Here is a 22586-nt window from a genome sequence, read left to right on the forward strand (position 1 = left end):
TTCCCAGAAACCCAACATATAAATGGTGGTTGGTTTGTGCATTTTCTTTTTTACAGTACTAGGAATGGAGCCCAAGGCTTTGCACATACTAAGCAAGCACGCTACCACTGCCCAGGGGTTTTGTAAAAAGCTCTAGTGAAAGTAAAGTTGGATAGGGCCTAATATTTCTCTCCCTCATCACTTCACATCCACCCTGAATCTTTGCATCACATCCACCAGGACCACCCTCAGACGGACTGGTTAGGGCTGTGTAGGGTTCCCTGTGTGAAGCCCCTTCTACTCCCCAGAGAAGCTTGGAGGTCTTCTGTACCTTTCCCAGGGATACCCACTGCACTACTTCTGCAGAGCCTGGATCTGGCTGGAGTAATTTCTGGGCTATGATTCTGTAGTCTTGGGTTCTCTTTCCTAAACTTGCCAAGACAGAGTCACCAGCCTGGCTTGTAGAATGTAGATACCCAAGCACCCCTACACTCACCCCCAGTGATCTAGAGTCTGCTTCAAGTTGGTCTGGGTGTGTCTGGAATCTATTTCTAATGAGCACTGCAAGCACTCACACCCTGGCAATTTAGGCAAACACTCGTTGAAAGCTCATCTCAGGGCTGGGGTGCAGCTCCATAGTAGAGTACCTGCTTAGCCTGCACGAGACCCTGGGTTCCATCCCCAGCACCAAAATAAAGGAATAAAAAGTCACAATCTCTTTAATTTCAGCTTTATTTATATTTCGAATACAGCAGATAATACATTCACATGGTTCCAAATAAAACAGTAAAAAGTTCTGTTCCCAGGTCCCCAGTTTTCCCTGGAGACAACCATTATTGCCAGTTTATTTTGTCCCTACCCAATGATATTTTATACACAAACAAATGCACCCTCCCCACACTGTTTCCAAAACAAAATGGTAACCCTCCTTCAGAGCAGACAGATACAAGTTTAGGCACAGCAGTACTTTGGAGGCTTGTGAACTTCCCCAGACCTCCATTTCCTCCTCTAAAATGATACTAATAAATAGCAGGACACCTCACAGACTGTTGAGGAATCATGGGAGGGGAGGCAAATGAAGCTGCCAACACGACTTGGCACATGAGCCACTCCAGCCCTTTTCTTGTGATGGGCTTTTTTTAGATAGGGTCTCAGGAACTATTTGCCCAAACTGCCTTCAAACCACAATCCTCCTGATCTCTGCCTCCTGAGTCCGTAGGATTACAGGATTGAGCCTCTGGCACCCAGTTCTGGGACCTTCTTTCTTTTTTGGCAGTACTGAGGTTTGAACTCAAGGCTAGGCAGGAGCTCTACCACTTGAACCATGCCCCTAGCCCTCCACTGAGTATCTGGTAGTTACTGTTGACTGCAGTGGACAGTCTTGACTTCCTGGGGTCAGGTATAGATGGAGCACCACGCCTTAGGCCAGGCCAAATTATGATTTAGGGGGCAGTGAATGTCAGTGAGTCTTTAGTGTGTGCTAGGTACTGGCTGAGGGCTTTACAAACGTCAGCAAATTTCAGGGTTTCTCTACCACAACACTTGACTTTGAGCTGAATAATTCCTTTGTAGTGTTTTTTACATTGTAGCAATATCCCTGATTCCTACCCTCTAGAGAGCAAGCAGTAGCATTTCTCTCTGCCAACTGTGACAACCACAAGTGTCTCCAGACACTACCAAATGTTCCTGAAGGAAAAAAATACCACCCAGTTTAAAATTACTGTGCAATTTCATCATCACAGTAACTATCCACAATAACCCCAGGTGGTAAATTCTGTTATTGTCCCACATTACAAGTGAGGGCGCCTACAGAATAGAGTGGGTGACACTGTCAAGAACACACAGCTCTGGGCTTTCCATCCAGGCAAACTGGCTTCAGGGCTCACACTCCTACCCAGTGTGCAAGAGTCTCTCTCACTGCTCGAGAATGGCACATAGGGTTTTCTGCAGAGTTCTTTCCAGAAAGCTGGTGCACAGTTAACCTTAACACGTATTCTCTCATCTGTTAAAGTCTCCAAGCATTCTTGTGAGGTCTCCTCAGACCCATTTTACAGATGGAACAACTGAGACCACCTGATTAGAGTCACACAGCCTCTCAGTCATGGGGTCTTGACCCCAGCTCCATATCAGAATCCCCTGGGTAGTTTTTTGAAAGCTTAAGCCTCACCCCAGTTGAATCAGATGGGAGTCCCTAGGCATGGGACCCAGGCATCCACAGCCTTGAAAGCTTCCACGGGATTCCAAAATTGAGAACACCCATTGAGAACGTGGGTCCAGCTTGAATCTCAAGTCTTGAGAACTGGTGGGAGACAAGTTTACTCTGCTCTCTGGGCTAGCTCAGTGGTCAGAAACCTGGAGCTGCCTGACCCTTTTCCCCTAACCCAGGAAACTGTCTTCCATCTATCTGACATCCCTCCAAGCCCTTCCACCCCTACTCATTCCACGGACCCTGAGCTAAGGCCAGCAGGTTTCTTCTTTATTCTGCAATATAGGTCATAGAATGAAGGCCTTAATAAGAGGGTCCCCAAGGCCAGCTGGAGAGACACACTGGCCCCCATTGGTAAAGAATGACCTCATACTAGGAGGAGTGTGGTGCCCTCTGAGAGTGCCATGGGTGTGTCCGGAGTCACTGCTGGCTCCTCCCTCAGGAGCCACATCGCACTGGTCTGAGCAGTTGGGTGACAAGGGCTTGAACTGAGTTTCTCCTGAGCCTTGGCTCTCTCTGCAGGGGTGAGGACAACAGTGGAGCTGGTGTGGAAAAATGCTGGACTAGTGCCCTTTCCCAGGCTCACCCACACCCTGGGAGGGGCTATGACTGCACGAGTCCCACCAGACAGTTGTGTCAAAGGAGACCTGGGCCCGGAGCCTCACTCAAGGGCATCAGATCACCTGACTTCAGCCCAGTGCCCACCAAGAAGGCCCAACATGCAAATGGGTAGATCTGGGCAGGGCTAGAATACACTGGGTTTCAAAGAACTAAAAAGGACCAGGTGGACCACCGGAGGCAAAAACCTGCCCTCTCTGGCCTTGCCTCTCAGCCCTTTGGAGACTATGTTGTTCCAAGCCCCAGAGACTTTGATGAGACACCTCATCAAAGGTGGCAGATGTGCCCACTTCCTCACCTGGCATCAGTGTCCTCCTTCCTCTGTTTTTTTGAACATGACCAAGGCTTCCTCCAACACACCATCAGGGTCTAGAAGTTTGAGCTGAAGGAAGGCAATGAGGGTTATATTGAGGAGCTGGGAAGGCCCCAGTTGCCCTGCCTGAAAACAAGGCATCCTCAGGTGAGGTAGGCTGGGGGATGGGAGAGGGTTGTTCCTGTCTCTTTCTAGGTGTCGCAGGGCCCTGGGAGGGCTGCCCACCTCAGGAATGGGGAACTGGGTAGGCTCCGGGGCCTCATCGCGGCCAAAGTCGATCATGGTGCCACACTTGGGCACATCATCCACCCAGAAACCTTCAAATAGCTGACCATGGTCCAGGTAGAAGAAACGCCCATGCCCGTTCTTCATGCCTCTCTCCCAGTTGCCCTCGTAGCGGTTTCCATTCTCTGGGGAAAGGACAGAGAGGCATGGGTCCCAGGCACCCCAAACCAGCCCGATTGGCAGGCTGTGGCTCCACCAGCACTGTGGTTGTTGACAGGTGTGGACTAATCAACGAGAGGCCCTTGAGCCCTCATTTAAACTTGTCAGTCATTTGGAGAGGTGAGCTTCGTTTACTTTGTTTTATCTGTTAGTGCCAGGTGTTGAAACTAGGACCTGCACATGTACAGCCGCTGAGCTTCAACCCCAGTCTTTTTTTGTTGTTGTTTTGTCTTTCAGGACTGGGGATAGAATCCAGGGCCTCCAGTACACTAGGCAATCTCTCTGTTTCTGCACTACATCCCAGCCTGAGTTTTATTTTTGTCTATACATTTAGAACAAGGAAACCAAAGCACAGTTTAAGCAAATCACTCGAGGTCCCAGTGCCAATATGAGTTCAGGTCAGGATCTGCTCCCAGGCCAGCCAGCCAAGTCCTGGCCATGAGAAATGACGCGCTGAGAGCCATCACACTGCATAGGCCCTGGCTGGCCACTCATAGTGGATGCTCACTAGAAGCAGGATCAGAGCTGGGGAGCATGGGAGACTAGAAGAACAGACAGAACAGCTGCCTAAGCCCTCCCAGCTGCCCAGTGCCTCAGCTTGGAAGTCAAAGTCCTTATTTTTCAGGAGATTAGGGTCTGGTTCATGTCCTCACCAAGAGCACCCACCATGTGCTGGGCCCCAGGGAAACAGTGGGGAACAAACAGTCTCCTTATGCGGCTGTCTAGAGGGACCATGATGCCCTCATGTAGAGTCTACTGGTAGCCAGGCCCTGTTCTAGCACTTTACACATATTAACTCATCTTGCCCTCCCCACAACTCCATGAAATGAGCACTGCTATTATCTCTATTTGACAGATAAGGAAATTGAGGCTCAGAGGGAAAGTAACTTGCCCAAGATGATACAGCCAGTGCTAGGAAGGAAAGGAACCAGGTACTGAGAAGAATGTGTTTTAGATAAGGAAGACCTATCTGAGGCAAGGACAATGGAAAGATCTAAGAAAAAGCATTCCACAAACAGAACAGTAGTGCAAGGGCCCTGAGGCAGAAAGTGTTGGAAGAAATAAAGTCACTATGGTTGAAACCAAAGTCCAGGGAAAGAGAAGAAGGAAGTGAAGAAGCTAGAGGAGTGAGCAGAGACAAACAAGCAGGGCCCCAAAGAGTAAAGGCTTAGAACTCAGTCTGAGAGCCATAGAGAGCTATGGAAGATTTCAAAACAGGGCAGAAGTGAGGTCCAATTGTGTTTTAAAGAGTTCATTCTGGCCAGGCACTGGTGACTCAAACCTGTAATCCTAGCTGCACAGGAGGCAGAGATCAGGAGGATTGCTGTTCAAAGCCAATAAGGCAAATAGGTTGTGAAACCCTATCTCGAAAATACCCAACTCAAAAAAGGGCTGGTGAAGTGGCTCAAGGTGTAGGCCCTGAATTCAAACCCCAGTACCGCAAAAGAAAAAAGTTCATTCTGGTTCCTATGTAGAGAGAAGACTATAAAGATTAAATGCTGACATTGATGCGTGTTTCCTATTAATTATAGGATTGCTCTCACTCGATACATATCCAGCTCCTCTTCCTTCAAATGTCACCTCCTCAGAGAGGCTTTTCCTGACTGTAAGTCATGCTAAATAGTCCTCTCCCAACACACTTTCCTGTTTCCTAAGCATTCCTTAGCACTTTTTTTTTTTTTTTTTTTGAGACAGGCTTTTCTATGTAGTCCAGGCTGGTCTTGAACTTGTATCCTCCTGCCTCAGCCTCCCACATGCTGGAATGGAATTCCAGGTGTGTACCACCATGCTGGGCCTCCTTAGCCTTTTTGACCTACAACTAACATCCTGTATGACTTCACCTCTCTGTGCCTCAGTTCATCTGTACCGTCGTAATGATAAAGAGTATCAGATTTGTAGGATTGTTGTGGATTAAAATGGTTTATTCCTATGATTATAATGATTATAAAAATTGTCGCCTGCTGCTGGTGGCTCACACCAGTAATCCTACCTACTTGGGAGGATTGGTACCATCAAGGTTCGAGACCAGCCCGGGCAAATAGTTCATGAGACACACACCTCCCCCATCTCTAAAATAATCAGAGCAAAATGGACCAGAGGTGTGGCTCAAGCGGTAGAGCAGTTGCTTTGCAAATGCGAAGCCCTGCGTTCAAATCCTAAATCCCATCCAAAAATAAGAAATTGTCTTATTTATCTATTTATTGTTAGCCTTTCTTATCAGTGTATAAGATCCCAAAAGGAAGGGATTAAGGCATCCTATTCGTTTATGCGCTGTAGCCCCACGGGGGCGTGGTAACGAGGGGGCGTGGTCATGTGGGCGTGCCGTGCCAAGAGTGGGGCCTTCGGCAATGCCCGGGAGGAAGGGGGCGTGGTCAGTAGGGGGGTCTGCTGGAGTGGGGCGTGGTCAGGGGCGGGGCACTTACTCAGACGTAACATGCCCTCCCTTTCGGGTTTGTTGTTCCACCACCAGCCCTCGTAGATGTCGCCGTTCCTGTAGTACATGCGGCCCCACCCGCAGCGCTGGTTGCCACACCACTCACCCTCGTAATAATCCTTGGGTCCGAAAAACTGGATCCCGTAGCCCTGAAAGCACGAAAGTGTCCCTGTTCACTGCGCCCTCAAACCCTAGGTGAGCCCACCTGCTTCCCAGGGACAAAGCCGCACACCTGAGCTTCTCCCTCCCTCAGCTCAAGCTCTGCATGTCCTCTATCCCTCTGCGACCACCTCCCTGCAGCTCGCCAACATTTCTCCCTCCTCTGTGGTCGCCTCTTCTCCGCCCCCAATCCCATGCACCCTCCACACAGCGGCCAGAAAGATCTTTAATGGCCCATCTGATCTCGTTTGCCCCTCACCCACCTACCCGCCCAACTCTGATTTTGATCCGTTGCAGTCAACTGCCTCTGAGAATCATAAAAGTTATGAAACATGACATAAACATCATACTTGCGTCCAACCACAAGGATTCAGGAACTTCCTGGCCATCCCACCAGGAGGTTGGGTTGAGCAGCCCAAGTCTACTCAATACCCTGAGGCCCTCCCTCCCCAGGTCCATGTGTACTGCTGTTTGACAGCTCCTTCCCATTGCTGTTTGTCCCCAGTCCTCCTTTCTCTCTGTGGGTAACTCCTAGCATCTTTCCTTGTCACCTATAGAAAGCCAGCCCTGTATGCTCTAGGCTGGACTTAAAGACCTTCCTCTGGGTACCCTGGGAACACAGCTATTATACACAACTTGTTTATTCTGGGCTCAGTCTTCCCACTGGCCAATAAAAAATTGGGGAGCAAGGAACAAGAAATCTTGGGCTCTGCCACTTGCCAGCTGTGAAACCACAGGCAAGGTACTTCACCTCTCTGAGCTTGTTTCTCCATCAGTCGAATGGAATGATGATGACATAAAGTTGTTGTAAGAGTTAATTCATGCACCAGACACGTTTCAGGCTCACAATAATCGAAGCTCAATAGCAATACTGTCATTACTAATCTCCATGGTGACGATTCACTCAAGTTCACCTGGGTATGGGCATTTAGGGGCTGAAGACTTGCCCCTGGCTAACTTCTAGCCCTTTCTTCCTTTTTTTTTTTTTTTTTTCTTTTAGGCAGCACTGGGGTTTAAACTCAGGGCCTCATGCTTGCAAGGCAGGTGGTCTTAACTCATGAGCTACTCCACCAGCCCTGTTTTGTGATGGTTATTTTTTGAGACAGGGTCTGGGCTGGCTTCGAACTTCAATCCTCCTGATCTCTGCCTCCTGAGTAGCTAGAATTTTGTTGTTGTTGTTGTTTATTTTATTTATTTATTTATTATTCATATGTGCATACAATGTTTGGGTCATTTCTCCCCCCTCCCCCCACCCCCTCCCTTACCACCCCCCCACCCCCTCCCTCTCCCCCCCACCCCTTCGATACCTGGCAGAAACTATTTTGCCCTTATCTCTAATTTTGTTGAAGAGAGAGTATAAGCAATAGAGTAGCTAGAATTACAGGTGTGAACCACTCTTGCTTCTTACCCTCCCTTTTGTTTGTTTCTTGAGGCAATATCTTTCTTGAGGCTGGTCTGGAACTCACCATCTCCCTGCCTTGTTTTCCAAATGCTTGGACTGCAGTCTGTGCTACCATGCCTGGTTTCCTACCCTCCCATTTTACCCAGGTCTAACACAAGGGGGTTTCTCAGGAAGGGATGCCCAGGACAAAGAAAGCCAGGAAAGGAGGGGGAAGTGGGTGGAGGAAACCCCACCCATAGCCTGCTGCCTTCTTATAGCCACAGGGTTCATGGGCTCCTCCCTGAACACACTCCTTTTGCTTCCTGTTTGCTTGGCTTTGTTCTGAGAAGCCTTGACAATTCCTCCTGGCTGTATGTCTCCACTCCCCACCCTTTCGTCCTCCCTACCTCCCTACAAAGCAGGCCAATGGGATTTTTTTTTTTTTTTTTTGGTGGGACTGGGGTTTGAACTCAGGGCTTTGCACTTGCAAAGCAGGCACTCTACCACTTGAGCCACACCTCCAGGCCTCATCCTCCCTACAGACACACACACAGAATCACACTCAGAGTCTGGCTGTCAGTCTGCCACAACCAGGGCATGCTGGGAAGCACTCACCGATTTCTTATCACCTTTCCACCAGCCCGAGTAGATTCTCCTGTACTTTCCTGTCTCTTGGTCTGGAAGGCTGAGGGTGCCATAGCCATCTCTCTTCCCAAACTTCCAGTCGCCTTCATAGATGGCACCTGTCTTTTTCCAGACCTGTGTTCCTTTTCCTGGTAACATACAGATGGACCATCACTGTAGACACAACCACCTGGGGCTGGAGACCATGTGCCTGCCAAGGCCTCAAGAACTGCTACACAGGACAGTTCTCTAGGGTTGGGACAGGGTCTGTGCCTCATCTTCAAACTGTCAGTGTTCAGGAGAGCCCCAGGAAAGTTCCATGTATACACAAGGCGAGTGCCCATTGCCCTGATGCCAGACTGAAATCCCAAACCCCCTCAGCCGGGAATGGTAGCTCACATCTATAATCACAGCAAGCTGGAGACTGAGGCAAGAGGATCTTGAGTTCCAGGCCACCCTGGGCTACATAGTAAGTCCTGTCTTTAAAATACAAAAGCAAACAAACAAAAAATGAGTAAGAAGAAAAGAGCTGGGCACTGGTGGCTCACATCTGTAATCCTAACTACTTGGGAGACTGAGATCAGGAGGTCAACCCTGGGCCAAAAAAAAGAAAAAAAGAAAAGCAAGATCCCTGCCTCCAAAATAACCAGAGTAAAATGGACTTAGTAAAATGGCTCAAGTGATAGAGTGCCTGCTTTGCAAGGGCAAAGCCCTGAGTTCAAACTCTGGTCCTGTCAAAAGAAAGAACGATTAAAAGATTCAGTCTCATCTGTTTGTGTTTTTTGGTGGTACTGGGGTTTGAACTCAAGGCCTCACACTTGACAAGCAAGCAGAGCCACTCCACCAGACTTTTTTTTGTGTGGGGGGAGGGGTGGATAAAACTGAGGTTTGATGTGTTGGGAGTTTTTTCGAGATAGGGTCTCACGAACCATTTGCCTGGGCTGACTTCAAACCAAGAGCCTCCTGATCTCTGCTTCCTGGGCAGGTAGGATTAACCTCATCTCTTACTAATACTGCATGGATACCAAGATCTAGAGAACATATTCTGGATTTTTCTTCAGTTCTCCTAACCACAATTGGAGACCCATCTCCTACTAATCAAGCCCCTTCTCCTTCCCTAACTCCATTTTCCGTAATGTACCCAACCAGTATGGCTTTCATACCAGCCATGCTTCTGCCTCAGGGCCCCAGGCCTTTGCACCAGCTGGTCCCTTGGCCTGGAACACTCCTTTCTAGATATTCACTACCTGCCTACCTCCTGCAAACTTTTGTTGAAATCTTACTTTCTCAGTTAGGCCCCTGACCATCCATGTACAACTATAAACTCTCCCTACCTCCTTACCCTGCTCTGTTTCTTTCCATGTCCCTTATCAGATCCTAATATAATAGACACATCTCTTACTTGTCATTTGTCCATTCCTTCCAGGAAAATGTGAGTTCCATGAGGGCACAGTCTATGCCAAAGAATGGTGCCTGGCATGACATAGGACGTTGGGCAAAGGGATGAATGAAATATTTGTGGAGTACCTGTATGTGCTAATTTATGTCTAAGTTCTTGATAACCTCGGAACAAATACAGAATTGTTCCTATGAACTTTGTGACCTCGGGCAGGTAACTTAATTCCTTGGGTCTCTCTAGCCCTGAGATTTCTGTTCTGTAACAGAGATAAGAATATCTCCCCTATGTGTCCATCAGCAAGTGAGTGGATAAAGAAAATGTGAGATATAAAATGCAAGAGAGAGAGAACAAAATATTATTCAGCCTTTAAGAAGAAGAAATGCTAGCAGGTGCACACCTGTATTCCCAGCTGAGGGAGGAAGATTCAGAGTTTGAGACCGCATGGGCTACATAATGAGGCCTGGGCAACTTATCGAGACGCTCTCAAAATAAAGTAAAAAAGGGCTGGAGTGTAGCTCAGTGGTAGAGACTTGCCTAGCATGTGTGAGATCCTGGGTTTAATTCTCAGTAACCCCAAAAGAAAAGGAAAGAGAAAAAATAAGGAGGAAAAACATCTGTGACAGCACGGGTGACCCTGGAGGATATTATGATAAGTGAAATAAGCCAGACCCAGAAGGACAAACACCACATGATGTCACTTTTATGTGGAATCCAAAAAAGTGAAACTCGTGCAAACAGAACGATGGTTCCCGGAGCTGGGGGTGAGGGAAATGGGGGGATGTAGATCAAAAAATACGAACTATCGTTGGCACTGGTGGCTCACCCCTGTAATCCTAGCTACTCAGGATGCAGAGATCGGGATGATCACCATTCGAAGCCAGCCTGGGCAAAGAGTTCAGAAGACCCTAATCTCGAAAAAAAACAAGAAAGAGCTGGTAGAGTGGCTCAAACAGTAAGAGCACCTGCCTGCCAAGCATAGGCCCTGAGTTCAAATCCCGGTACCACCAAGAAAAAAAAAACAAATACAAATTTCAGTTATAAGGTGACTACTGTACAGCATGGTAATTATAATAGTCAATAAAACGGTATGTAAGCTTGAAATTTGCTATAAAAAGTAGATATTGTGTTCTTAACACACACACACACACACACACACACGGAAATAATGCAAGGAGATGCTAATTATCTTAATTTCCCTAGCCACTGCAAAATGTAGACTTTTATGAAAACATGTTGTATACCTTAAGTATATACAATTTTTATTTGTCAATCATACCATAATAAAACTGGGGGGAAAAGATTCAATTTTGTTACTAATTATAGGACCACTCACATTTTCTGCTAAAAGAAAAAAAAGGACTGGGATTTAAGCTCAGTCGTTAAGAGTGCCTGCTTAGCACGTGGGAAGCTCTGGTTTGATCCCCAGCACCAAAATAAACAGAAACAGCAAAAAGTCAAGGGTTTTTCTCATCACTAAATTCAAGGGTATATGCAGAACACCCGGAACAGGGAATATATACAAAATGTGACAGTAATGTTAGTTTATTCCTATTTTTGCCCTGGAGGAGCCCATGGTCTGGTGTGGCCCAGCCACACTGTAGGGGACATTGGATTGTCACTGCTTATCCAGTTCCCCTGTTCCCTCTTGTTTTATTTCCTTGCGAGAAATCCCCTCTCCTCCTTAGTAACTGAGATTTGAGTGAGGCTGACATCCCCCGCACACACACCTCAGCCCGAGCTAATCAGCATAGTCTACCCACCCAGGCTACTGTGATTGGCTGACTGAAGGGCATGTGCCCTAGGGTGGGCCAGTGAGACTTAAAGCCAGACCTTTATGCGGAGCTGGTGGTGCTTGGAGAGGGGGGTGGTCTCTTTCTGCGAGTGAGGCAGACCTGGTTGTTAACCTACTTGGGATGCTGCTGGGGATGCTGGGAGTTCCCCTAAGGATGAACCTAACCCAGAGGAAAGCAAAGTACAGTGATGGAGGGAGAGGCAAGTTCCAGTTATATTAGACTGTGAATCCAACCATAGCTGAACTTGTATTGCTTAAATGCTTCAAGCATCTTGGGTTGGTTTTTTTTTTTTTCTTTTCGCATCAGTGGGGTTTGAACTCAGGGCCTAATGCTTGTTAGGCAAGCACTCTACCACTTGAGCCACCTTTTTAGTCATGAGTTTTTTCGAGAGAGGGTTTAGCGAACTTTTTGCACGGGCTGGCTTGGAACGGCGATCCTCCGGATCTCTGCCTCCTGAGTAGCTAGGATTATAGGCCTGAGCCATTGGAACCCAGCTTGTCTCAAGCATTTTTTCCACCATCTACTGGCAACAGATTTCACTCCTGGAGATCATGTGACCCAGGCTGGGCCAATCAGAGCCCTTTCTTTGGATTTTTGTTATTTATTTTTTAGTGGCTTTGGGAATTGAACCCAGGACCTTATATATGCCAGGCAAGTGCTCTACCACTGAGCTATACTACAACTGCTGGACTTTTAAAAAGTAGAACTTGTGGGGCTACAGGTGTAGTTCACAGGTGTAGTTCATGGTAGAGCACTTGCCTAGCATATGTGAGACCTGGGTTCCATCCCCAACGTAGGGAAAAAAATGAACCAAAACCCTAGAAAGCTGATAAAGATACGGAACGCTCATGTGTTGCTGGTGGGAATGTACATTGGTACAGACACTGGGGGAAATAGTTGAGCAGTTCCTCAGTAAGTAAACAGGGGTTACCATAAGACCCACCGGTTCCACTCAATAGAATTAAAAGCAGATGTTTAAACAAAAATTTGTATATACATGTTCACAGCGGAATTCTTGGGCTGGTGGAATAGCTCAAACGGTAGAGTGTCTGGCTAGCAAGCGTGAGGCACTGAGTTCAAACCCCAGAACCACAAAAAAAGAAACAGCGGCATTGTTCATCATAGCCACATGGTAGAAACAACCAAAATACTCATCAACCCAAAATCTGTATTTAACAGATGAATGGATAAGCAAAATGTGGTCTGTCCACACAGGGTAATATTACTCTGCCGTAAAAGGTAATGACGTATTGACACATGTTACAACATGAATGAACTTGAAAATATCACCCTTAGTAAAAGAAGCCAGACACAAAAAAGCACATAGTGTAGGATTCATTTATAGGAAATACCCAGAATAGGCAAATCCATAGAGAGAGAAAGTAGATTTGTGCTTGCTGGGGGCTGGGGGAAGGGAGAGAGTGAAGCCTGATAGGTATGGGGTTTCTTTTTTGCATGATGGTGATATTCTGAAAGCATAAAGGAGTGGACATTGTCTAATATACTAAATACACTAAAGTGAAGAGAATACCTCCATTCTTTTATTAAGACATGGCAGCCACACATTTATCATGCAGTATGAGGGGGAAACTCACCAAGAGAGGCACAGAAACAAATAGAAAGATAGTCCCCAGGGTCTCCCTGCTGGTTCCATCCCTGCCTTTTCAGTGTCTTGCTTTCATGAGGGGGCTTGTCCCCTGATTTCTTACAGCTGTCCTCTCTCACCAGCACATCTTCAAATGCTCCCTGTGGACTGGCCTCCTGGCCCCCACCCATGCCTCCACCGTCTTCACAACACAATGGCCACTGTAGGATGTGAGGTAGATTATGTCACTGTGCCCAAACCCTCCCTCAGTATAAACTCCAATGCTCACACCTTGGCCCCCAAGGCCCCATGTGACCTGGCTTCCTTCCCCATTCCACAACCACTCTGACCCTCCTGTTCCTCCTTACTCTATTCCGAGCCACACTGGCCACCTTGACCTTCCTGGACCCACTCAGTATGATTCTCTGCCCCAGTTGTTCCACCCACCTGCAATGCTAGTCCCTGCAAACCTCCATCCAGCTAACTCCCCCACTTCCACATCTTGACTCAGAACTCCCCTGCTCGCTGAGATGAGACCACCCTACTTAATTCTGCAAAATCCAGAACTCCGTTATTCTGGCACTTCGGTTTGCATTTGCATACACCTCAACCTTAACATACTATATTATGAGGTTGTTTAAATTAGATTTGTTATTTGCTGCCTGTCTAGTCCTACTAAACACAAAACTCAGGAGGACAGACAACTTTGCTTTCTTCTCTGCTACTTCCCCACAGCATTTAGGACAGTCTTGATGCTTAGTTGGTGTTCAATATTGTGGAGTCAGTTGTAGGTGGGCCACTCCTGACCAGGGTAGACTCACCCATCATCATTCAGTTAATATTTGGTGTATGGCCCTCTGGGTGTCAGAAATAATGAAGACATAGTGTTGACTAAGCCTCACCTCTACCTTTAAGCTATTTCCTCTTTCTCCCTGAGATAAGCTCACCATGGGTGATGAGGCCCTGTATGGTTAGCCTTACTGACTGGCCAGGGACACTCTCTCCTATCCTGTACTCTGCTCCAGTCACACTGACTTCCATCTTTTCCTTAATCAAGCCACACTCTGTCCACCTAGTTCTAATTCTACTATCTGGACGAAATGCCTCTCTGCCTGGTTAACTCGTTCTCATCTTTTGAGCCCAGCTCATACATCACCTGCTGGATGTCTATGCTCTCATGGTCCCCTTGCTCTCCTCTTTTATCCTGATGCTACCATTTTTATTTTTATTAATTAATTTATTTATTTTGTGGTCCTGGGATTTGAACTCAGGGTCTACACCTTGAGCCACTCCACCAGCCCTTTTGTTTGTGATAGATTTTTTTCAAGATAGGGTTTTGCAAACTATCTGCTGAAGCTGGCTTTGAACCTCGATCCTCCCGATCTCTGTCTCTGAGTAGCAAGGATTACAGGCGTGAGTCACCAGCACCCAGCAAATGCCACCATTTTTAGCTGCTTGACCTTGAGTAGTTACTCCCTTCGTCAGAGCTGGTCATTTGTAAGATGTGATGGTAACTTATTATATCAGTTCTCTGCAAGATAGGAAGCTTCTGAGGGTTGGGATGTGCCAGGTGCCCAGCACAGGACAGAGTGGCAGCTTAATATGTATTTTTGCAAAGGAGACAGCCTGAGGAACCATCCAGCCACCCCATCCTCATCCTGTGTAATCAACTGCTCTCCTGACTGCTTCTGATCTGCCTGTACTCACTTCAGCGTGGTCAAGTGCCTGATTCTCTGACAGGTCTGTGTTCTGCAACCCAGGCCCCTCAGCTCTGGGTCTTCACCTGCAGGGTCTGAGGAGAGGCAGGACTCACACAGAAGGCAGCCGTGGAGGGCAATGTCAGCCCACAGTGTCAGTCAAGGTAGGGAAAACAGGATCCAGATGATGGGACGTGATTTACCTGGACTCCCAACTACCCAATGGTAAAGTCAGGTCCAGACCGTCAGTCCTAAATCCTGGTCCAAGGCCCTGGACCTACTATGTGCTGCTCAGAGGAATTGCAGACCACACCCAGACATCTTTAACTACACACAGAGTTTGCAGAGTTCAGCACAGCTGGGCTGAGTACGTGCTGGGGTGAGTCCTGTGTTACACACTGAACCAGGTCTACTTTGAAGGGCTTGGACAAGGAAGGTTTTTTTTGCCCCCTTATGCAGTCCTGGGGCTTGAACTCAGGGCCTCACACTTGCTAGGCAGGTGCTCTACCACTTGGGCCACTCCACCAGCCTTGAGATAGGGTCTCACAGACTGTTTGCCTGGTGCTGGCTTTGAACTGCAGTCCTCCTGACTTCTGCCTCCTGAGTAGCTAGGATTACAGGCATGAGTCATCAATGCCCAGCATGGACAAGGAAGGTTTTGAGTACTGATCTCTACCATACTCAATCCTCAGAGAACATTCTAGAAGTTCCCCTTCTGCACAGACCCTGGAATATACACTTAGTAGATGTCATCTTGCATGGCTAGGTATTATTTTCATTCTACAGATGGGGAAATTGAGGCTCGGAGTGATATAATGACTCATTCAAGGTCATGGTTGGTGGAACTGGGGTTCTAATAACCCAGGTTTATGGACCCCACTGTATTTAACTCAGGAGGGCAGGTGAGTGGTTAAGAATATAGACTCTGGAATTGCAAGACTGGAGTGAGAAGTCCTGTCCAGTTTTTTTTAATAAAAACTGCCCCCCCACCCCACTAGGGTTTGGATTGTATCATGAGAACCTCCTCACTCCCTACTGTTCAGCCCCAGAGCTCAGAAGCCCATTTCGTGGGGCAGGAACTCCAGATACTCTGGGGATGGAGGGGTCCTGCATGTGCCCTGCTGCCCAGACTCTACATTCAGCCCTATGCAGAGCATCGGGGCTGAGCCCAGAGCCCAGACCCCCAGCTGCAAGCCAGTTTCTAAGGGGCTAAGCTCCAGGCTTAGCCAGTGTCTTAGAGCACAGAGATGGAGCTCAGTCCCCAGAGCCCCAGTTGGCTTCTGAGGACACTTTTGTCCCCTGCTGGTCTGGAGACCCTTGCCCAGTTGAAGTCAGGCCTGAGGTTGGTTCCAGAATACCATGAAGGCCCTTGGCTGGTCCTGGCCAGCACTCACCACTTATGGGAGTTTTGGGGACACCATTTATGACTCCAGTGAGCTCTGAACACGGGTTTCCTGGCCTTATCGCCCACCCACTATGGTGCCAACCCCACACTGGCTGCCTGACCCCCTGAGGGAGCTCCCGCTCACCATGTTTTGTGTTGTCCTTCCATTCGCCCACGTAGTGGTCTCCATTCACTGCGTACACCTGGTGCCTCAGTCCATTCTTCTGGGTTTTCTGCTCCCACCCCTTCCACAGGGGTTCTGACTTTTTTGGGCACTTGGTGACTGGCATGTTGGCTGCTTCTGTGGGGCTGGAGGATACTGGCAAGGGTTAGGGACATCAGGGGCTCAGTGTGCCCAGGGATGCTGAGTTCCTTTCAAGGAGGCCCCTGTCTGAGTTCAAGTGAGATGAGTCATGTGTGTTCTAAATCACCAGGGCGGATGAGCAGCCCTTGGTGGGGACCCTTTTGTGCTGGCCTGACCATGGGCTGTCCCCTACTTTGCTTTCTCCTGGGGCCTCCTCTAGGGGTGCATCTGATGGCACAATTGCTTGGGAACCCAGGGAGACCAGTAAGAACCCAGGGTTTGTGATGGCATCAGAAAGAAGGTGATGAAGGAGGATAGCCACATATTTAATGACTTAGAATTGCCAATCAGAGTGGGTGCTGGCCCAAAGGTTAGAGGATCCCGGGGGGAAAGGCTAGGTGGTGGGGAGCACTGGGTTCCACTCCTGGAGAATTGGATTGTTTGACCGACAGTTGGCTTCTGCATAGCCTGCAGGGATGTCACTGGTCCAGCATCTGCCCCCTTGGTCTGTATCATCTGTCTGGTGGTAAAGCTTTTGTGGGGTTTTGCAGTTAGTGGAAGGGCCCACCAATTAAAGAGACTGCCTGTAGGATGACCAACTGTCCCAGTTTTCCAGGACCAGAAGGTTCCTTGGGTCCTTGGTCCTTCAATGCTAAAACAGACAGTTTCAGGCATGCCAAGACTGCTGATCACCCTTCTACATCTGCCCTGTGACCTTTGCCTAGGCTGTCTGCCCCATTGCAGGGTTAGTTTTTTTTGGTTTTTTTTTTTTTTTCATATGTGCATACAATGCTTGGGTCATTTCTCCCCACCCACCCTTACCACTCACCCCCACTCCCTCCCTCGCCCCCCCACCCCCTCACTACCTGGCAGAAACTATTTTGCCCTTATCTCTAATTTTATTGAAGAGAGAGTATAAGCAATAATAGGAAGGAACAAGTGTTTTTCCTGGCTGAGATAAGGATAGCTATACAGGGAGTTGACTTGCATTGATTTCTTGTGTGCGTGTGTTACCTTCTAGATTAATTCTTTTTGATCTAACCTTTTCTGTAGTTCCTGGTCCCCTTCTCCTATTGGCCTCAGTTGCTTTTAAGGTATCTGCTTTAGTTTCTCTGCGGGGGGGTTAGTTTTTTTTCCCACTAGATCCTGCTTTTCCCTGGCCCTGCTTGGTGTTGCAGAGGAATATTGGGTGCTTTGGGCCTCTGCCCAGTGTCAGAGATGTTTCTCATATCTGCAGGACCTCTAGTGCACACATTCACGTCCATCTTTCTGTCTCCATGGACACAGTCTTCTCCAAATCCTGGGAATCCCTGCCCCCCTCAAAAAATATAACAATACTCCAGGGAATTTGGAGGGGGTAGTGCTTGTGTTTAAACTCAGGGCCTTGTGCTTTCTAGGCAAGCACTGTACCACTTGAGAAATGCCTTCAGCCTTTCACACTTTTAGTTATTTTTCAGATAGGATTGCACACTTTTGTGCCCACGCCAGCCCCAGACCTCAATCTTCCTACTTACCCTACCTTGTAGCTGGGATTACAGGTGTGTGCCACTATACCTGACTTGTTTTCTTGATATAGGATCTTGCTGACTTATTTTGCCCAGGCTGTCTTTGAGCTATAACCCTATCTCTGCCTTCCAGGTAGCTGAACTGACAGGTTCACACATGGCCTTTTTTTGTTTGTTTATTTTTTTGAGACAGGGTCTCACTCTGTTGTAGCCCAGCCCGGCTTGAGTTCAGGATTCTCCTGCCTCAGGCTCCAAAGTGCTGGGCTCATAGGTGTGCACCACCACACCCAACTTTATGCTCCATGGAATCTGGGGCCACTCCCATTAAAACTTTCACCATCAGCACACACACATGCTACCAGTCAGAATGACCCTAGGATAAGGCAGCTTCCTCCAGGAGATCATGGTATCCAGCATGATCCACCAGGACCACACTTAATGGGCAGGAGCCACGGTCATGTGTCTGCTGTGCAGCTGCATAATCCCACCCCCAAAAGAGCCCACTTTTTGTTACGGCTCTGCTGTCACTGTTGTGATTTTTTTTTTTTGGAGGTACTGGAATTTGAATTCAGAGCCTACACCTTGAGCCACTCCAGCACCCTTTTTTCATGATGGGCTTTTTCAAGAAAGGGTCTAGAGAACTATTTTCATGGGCTGGCTTTGAACTGCCATTCTCGTATCTCTGCCTCCTGAGTAGCTAGGATTACAGGCATGAGCCATGGGCACTGAGCTTGAAATTCTTGTACTTTTTGAGCACAGGCCCTGTGTTTACATTTTGCCCTGTGCCTCTGCCCCTCACACCTGTGGAAGTATAGAGTTCTGGTAGGGCCTAGGATGGGGAGAAGGGACCTAGGAGCTGGGACAGTGTTAGAGAAGGATTTTGCTTCTGGTTTAATATTGGGGTTGCCAGTCTGCATTTGCAGCATTCATCAAGACCAACCTCAGTTGCACCTTCTCATTCTGGGAGAGCCTGGGGTTGGAATCCCCTGCGCTCTGCCTTCCACCTCTGTGAGAAGGGTTCCTTAGCAGGGACTGTGTCTGTTTCTTCCCTTCCCACCACACCCAATGCCTCACACAAAGTAGCCTCTCAGCTAAGAAGAGCCAAGGGGGTTCTGACTGCACCCTTTCTCTTTTTCTCTTCCCCTCCTTTCTTTCTGTCATTTTGCTTTCTCTGACTCTACATACCTTAACCTAGATATGGGGGACGGGGGGCAGGGTTGCTCCTTGCTGTGGATTGAAAGGCTGCCACCCCAGCCCAGCCTCAGCCCAGACCTCCACAAGGTTGACCAGGTTCTGGGGCCTGGACCATACTGTTGGCTACATATTTTACAGTCATGCCAAGGAAGAAGGAGAATTGCTCCAGGGTAAAGAAAATAGCATAAACAAAAGCTGGGCATGTCAACAAGGCTCTGGTCCTCAATGTAATGGTCTCTCCCAACTATTGCCTGCACTTGTATTAATGTTTATATTTAACTCACTTTGCAAACTTGATCTATTTATCCAAAAAGTTGACTTCACATATTATTAGTATAAGTGGAAAACCAGTACCAGATACCCTCAGGGGAAGAAAACTGTAAAAATAAAAATACTGAAAAAAGCCAACTTAAGTCTTAGCCAGATAGTGTGGTTTATAATAGTTGACTGGCTACCAAGGGCTCCGTTAAAATGAAAGATGACTAAACGTTAAGAGAGGAGTTAATGGGCTGGCGAAGCGGGTCAAGTGGTAGCGTGCCTGCCTTAGCAAGCATGAGGCCTTGAGTTCAAATCCCAGTGCAGGAAGAAAAAAGTTAAGAGAGGAGTTAATGACATGTTAGCCGCAAACTAGTATTTTCTCCTCCTCTGCTTGTTTTATTCAGAAGTATAAGAGAACCCAAACTGATACCTTTTGGTGGGTTTTTTTTCTTTTCCTTTTTTTTTTTTTTCTATGCTGGGGATAGAACCCAAGGCCTTTTTGCATATGCTAGGCAAGCGCTCTACCACTGAGCTACATTCTCAGACCAAGTTTTTTTTTTTTCTTTTAATTTTTAAACATTAACTTTGTTGAGGTACAATTTATACACAATAAAATATGCCCACCGAAAATGTACAGTTTGCCAGGCTCACGCCTGTAATCCTAGCTGATTGGGAGGATTGTGGTTGGAGGTCAGCCCTGGCAAACAGTTCTCCAGACCCCCATTTCCAAAATAACCAGAACAAAATGGACTTGAGGTGTGGCTCAAGTGGCAGAGCACCTGCTTTGCAAACATGAAGCCCTGAGTTCAAATCCTAGTCCCACCAAAAAAACATACACTTTGAAGAGTTTTGACAACTATGTATGTTATTGTAACTATCACCACAATACAGATAGAGACCCTCGTCCTCAAATCTCCTTGCAATAATCCCCTCTAGCCTCCAGACTCAGTGACCTGCTTCCTGTTAGAACAAAGGAGCTTTGCAATATCTAGAGCCTCACAAAATAGAATTCTACAGGAGGAGTCGGAACCCATCGACTTGCACCTGCTAGGCCAGCACTCCACCACTGAGCCACATTTCCTGACCAAGACTCTTAACAACTTTCTATGATGTCACTGGGCCTGCTTCATCCGTGGAATATAAAACCCACCTCTGTCCTGCATAGATTCCACCCAAGGCCAGGTTGCAGTCTTACTACAAGAGCACTTGATAGGATAAGATAGGCCTGCCCAGGTTGTTTTGATCCTAAACAATGAGGACCATAGTGGAAGGTGGAGGGGTGGGGCTCAGATGGCTTGAGGGTCAGATCCAGGCCCCAGCCCACCTGTGTCCATCTACGCTTACCTGCAGTTGGTCTCAGCCTTCTGCCTCACGCTCAGCCAACAAAGCCCGGCTGGGGTCGCTATGGCAACATGACGCCCCAGCAAAGCAAGCCGGCAGTGTCCGCCCCTTCCAGCAGAGACAGGGTGGAGGGAAACTTTGAGAGCAAACCAGTATCATATTGCTCCTTAGTCTTGCAGGGGTCTAGACTGTTGGAAAAGTCTGGGGATGCTCCATAGCCCACCGCCCCCCCTCCCCTGAGGATGCATACATATTACATCTGCACCAGTGCTCACAAGAGCCACCAATCCTTATGGTGGCCTTCAAGACCCTGTGTGTCCTGTCCAGGCAGTCCACTTTCCTCTCTGCCCTTGTCTCCTACTCCTCCCACCCAGTCTCTGCCCCAGCCACACTCTCACTTCCTTGTGGTTCCTGGAAAATACTGGGTATTTTCCTGCCTTTGACTCTCTGGGAACACATCCAGGACATCTCTTCCTCCAAGATAGCAGCTTGGATCATTCCTTTCTGTCCTTCTGGACCTTTGTTCAAATGTCACCTCTTTACCGAGTAGTCCCAGAAACACCCTACTTAAAGTTGGAATCTCCGCACGTATTGGTCAATCGTCATTTCTGTTTCATGTTCTGTTTAGCACTTAGCACTAACACATACACACACACACACACACACACACACACACACACACTGTCTATGAAGACAAAGATTTTTTTCTTCCCACTTTTATTTTCAGTAAAAAATTTCAAATACGCAGGAAAACGTAACTACATGGAACACCTGTTACCATTACTGACATTTTACCATAGAAGATTTAGTGTTTTTTTCACTGATGTCTCTGTAGGATCCAGAAGAGTGCCAGGCATGTAATACTCACTCAAAAAATATTTGTCAAATGAATGAATGATGGGCATTCAGGGACTTCTGCTCCAGAGTGGACCTGAATTTAAAGACTTTTGCTAGGGAGGAACCAGAATCTCCAGGCATCAGCTGGAAGTGTGGTTCAAGCTATGGAGTGGCTGCCTGGCAAGTGCAAAGCCCTGAGTTCAACCTCCAATACCACAAAAAAAAAAAAAAAAAAGAATCTCAACAGAATCTCCAGCTGCTTGCAAAGTTGTGGGCCTAGGTCCTCCTGCTGCAGGGACTACTTTTTTAGTTTGTACAAAGGTGCAGCAGAGGCCAGACAGCCCTGAGAAAGTAACTGTTTTCCTGGGGTGGAGGTCGCACAGCTGCACAGAAGCAGCTCTGTCTCGCTCCAAACAGTGTTCTCTGTGTTGTCAGTCGGACTGTGCCCCCAACATCTGGCAAATCACAAGGCTCTGTTGAATAGATTGGTTAAAGGTGATGCTCCTCAGCCTGTCTGTCCTCAGATCCATTCTTGCTTTACTGTGCCCCACTGTTCAGCAGGGAGACTGTGTCCTGCCAACCGTGGTTCCCAGGCCTCTGATCAGTGACTTCCAGCTGACTTGACCTTTTGGAAGACATGGACAGGAAGGAAGAAGGGAGAAGCTGGGCTATTTCTCCTCACCTCTCTGCCTCAGGTGGTGTCTCTGGAAGAGAATTACCTGGTTGCATCTCCTGTTGTACAGGTCTGGCCCCTGGACTCTGTCACCCCCTGCCTCCTCTTCCTCTGCAGCCCTAGGCATGGTGGTAGCTTCCTGCAGTCATTCATAAGGGAGGGTGAGGGGTGTCTTCTTTTCCCCTGGTGATCTTTGGGGCTCCCTGCACCTTTGTAACCATTTCCTGTATATTAAATTCCCTTTGTCCAACTACCTGGCCTGGATAGTGTTTTTCTACCTAGACCAAGACTTAATGGACTACTCTAACAAGTAATGTGGTTAGGGACCAATAACAACAAAACTATGTCCCTGGTTGGTGCAGGCGACCCAGGACTTTGTGTAGCCGACACTGTTGGCAGCAGTCTATGTGCTCATCCCTGGCTTCTAAGGGCTGGGCCTCTTCTAGCTCTGGTTCTGC

At 47.8% G+C, this 22586-nt stretch overlaps 2 protein-coding genes across 3 annotated transcripts in view; one reads left to right on the forward strand and one right to left on the reverse strand.

The window, feature by feature from the left end:
• The window catches only part of LOC109686395 (calcium release-activated calcium channel protein 1), a 39330-nt gene extending 16949 nt beyond the window's left edge, over positions 1–22381 (forward strand). For both annotated transcript variants that reach the window (XM_074061245.1, XM_020163682.2), the window contains exon 3: positions 22014–22381. In XM_074061245.1, the coding sequence (XP_073917346.1) occupies positions 22014–22079 (66 nt within the window). In that variant the 3' untranslated portion in view covers positions 22080–22381. The remainder of the gene's footprint in view (positions 1–22013) is intronic.
• Morn3 (MORN repeat containing 3) lies at positions 693–16325 on the reverse strand. Its single transcript, XM_074061254.1, has 6 exons — positions 16162–16325; positions 8150–8307; positions 5984–6143; positions 3342–3526; positions 3102–3185; positions 693–2701 (listed from the first exon to the last, which is right to left on the reverse strand). The coding sequence occupies exons 1-5, from the start codon at positions 16304–16306 to the stop codon at positions 3108–3110; spliced, it is 726 nt and encodes a 241-aa protein (XP_073917355.1). The 5' UTR covers positions 16307–16325; the 3' UTR covers positions 693–2701; positions 3102–3107.
• Positions 22382–22586: the final 205 nt, after the last annotated feature.

The sequence above is a fragment of the Castor canadensis genome, chromosome 18 (assembly GCF_047511655.1).
Source record: "Castor canadensis chromosome 18, mCasCan1.hap1v2, whole genome shotgun sequence".
In the NCBI taxonomy this organism is placed as follows: domain Eukaryota; kingdom Metazoa; phylum Chordata; class Mammalia; order Rodentia; family Castoridae; genus Castor; species Castor canadensis.

What these genes read in the sequence shown, in the direction of transcription:
- Morn3 (XM_074061254.1), bottom strand. Translation starts at nt 16,306, where the DNA reads ATGCCAGTCACCAAGTGCCCAAAAAAGTCAGAACCCCTGTGGAAGGGG. An exon ending in GGAAAGGTGATAAGAAATCG is followed by an intron (nt 6,144 to 8,149) that starts GTGAGTGCTTCC and finishes TCGTGCTTTCAG; the next exon opens with GGCTACGGGATCCAGTTTTT. An exon ending in GGAGGGCATGTTACGTCTGA is followed by an intron (nt 3,527 to 5,983) that starts GTAAGTGCCCCG and finishes TCCTTTCCCCAG; the next exon opens with AGAATGGAAACCGCTACGAG.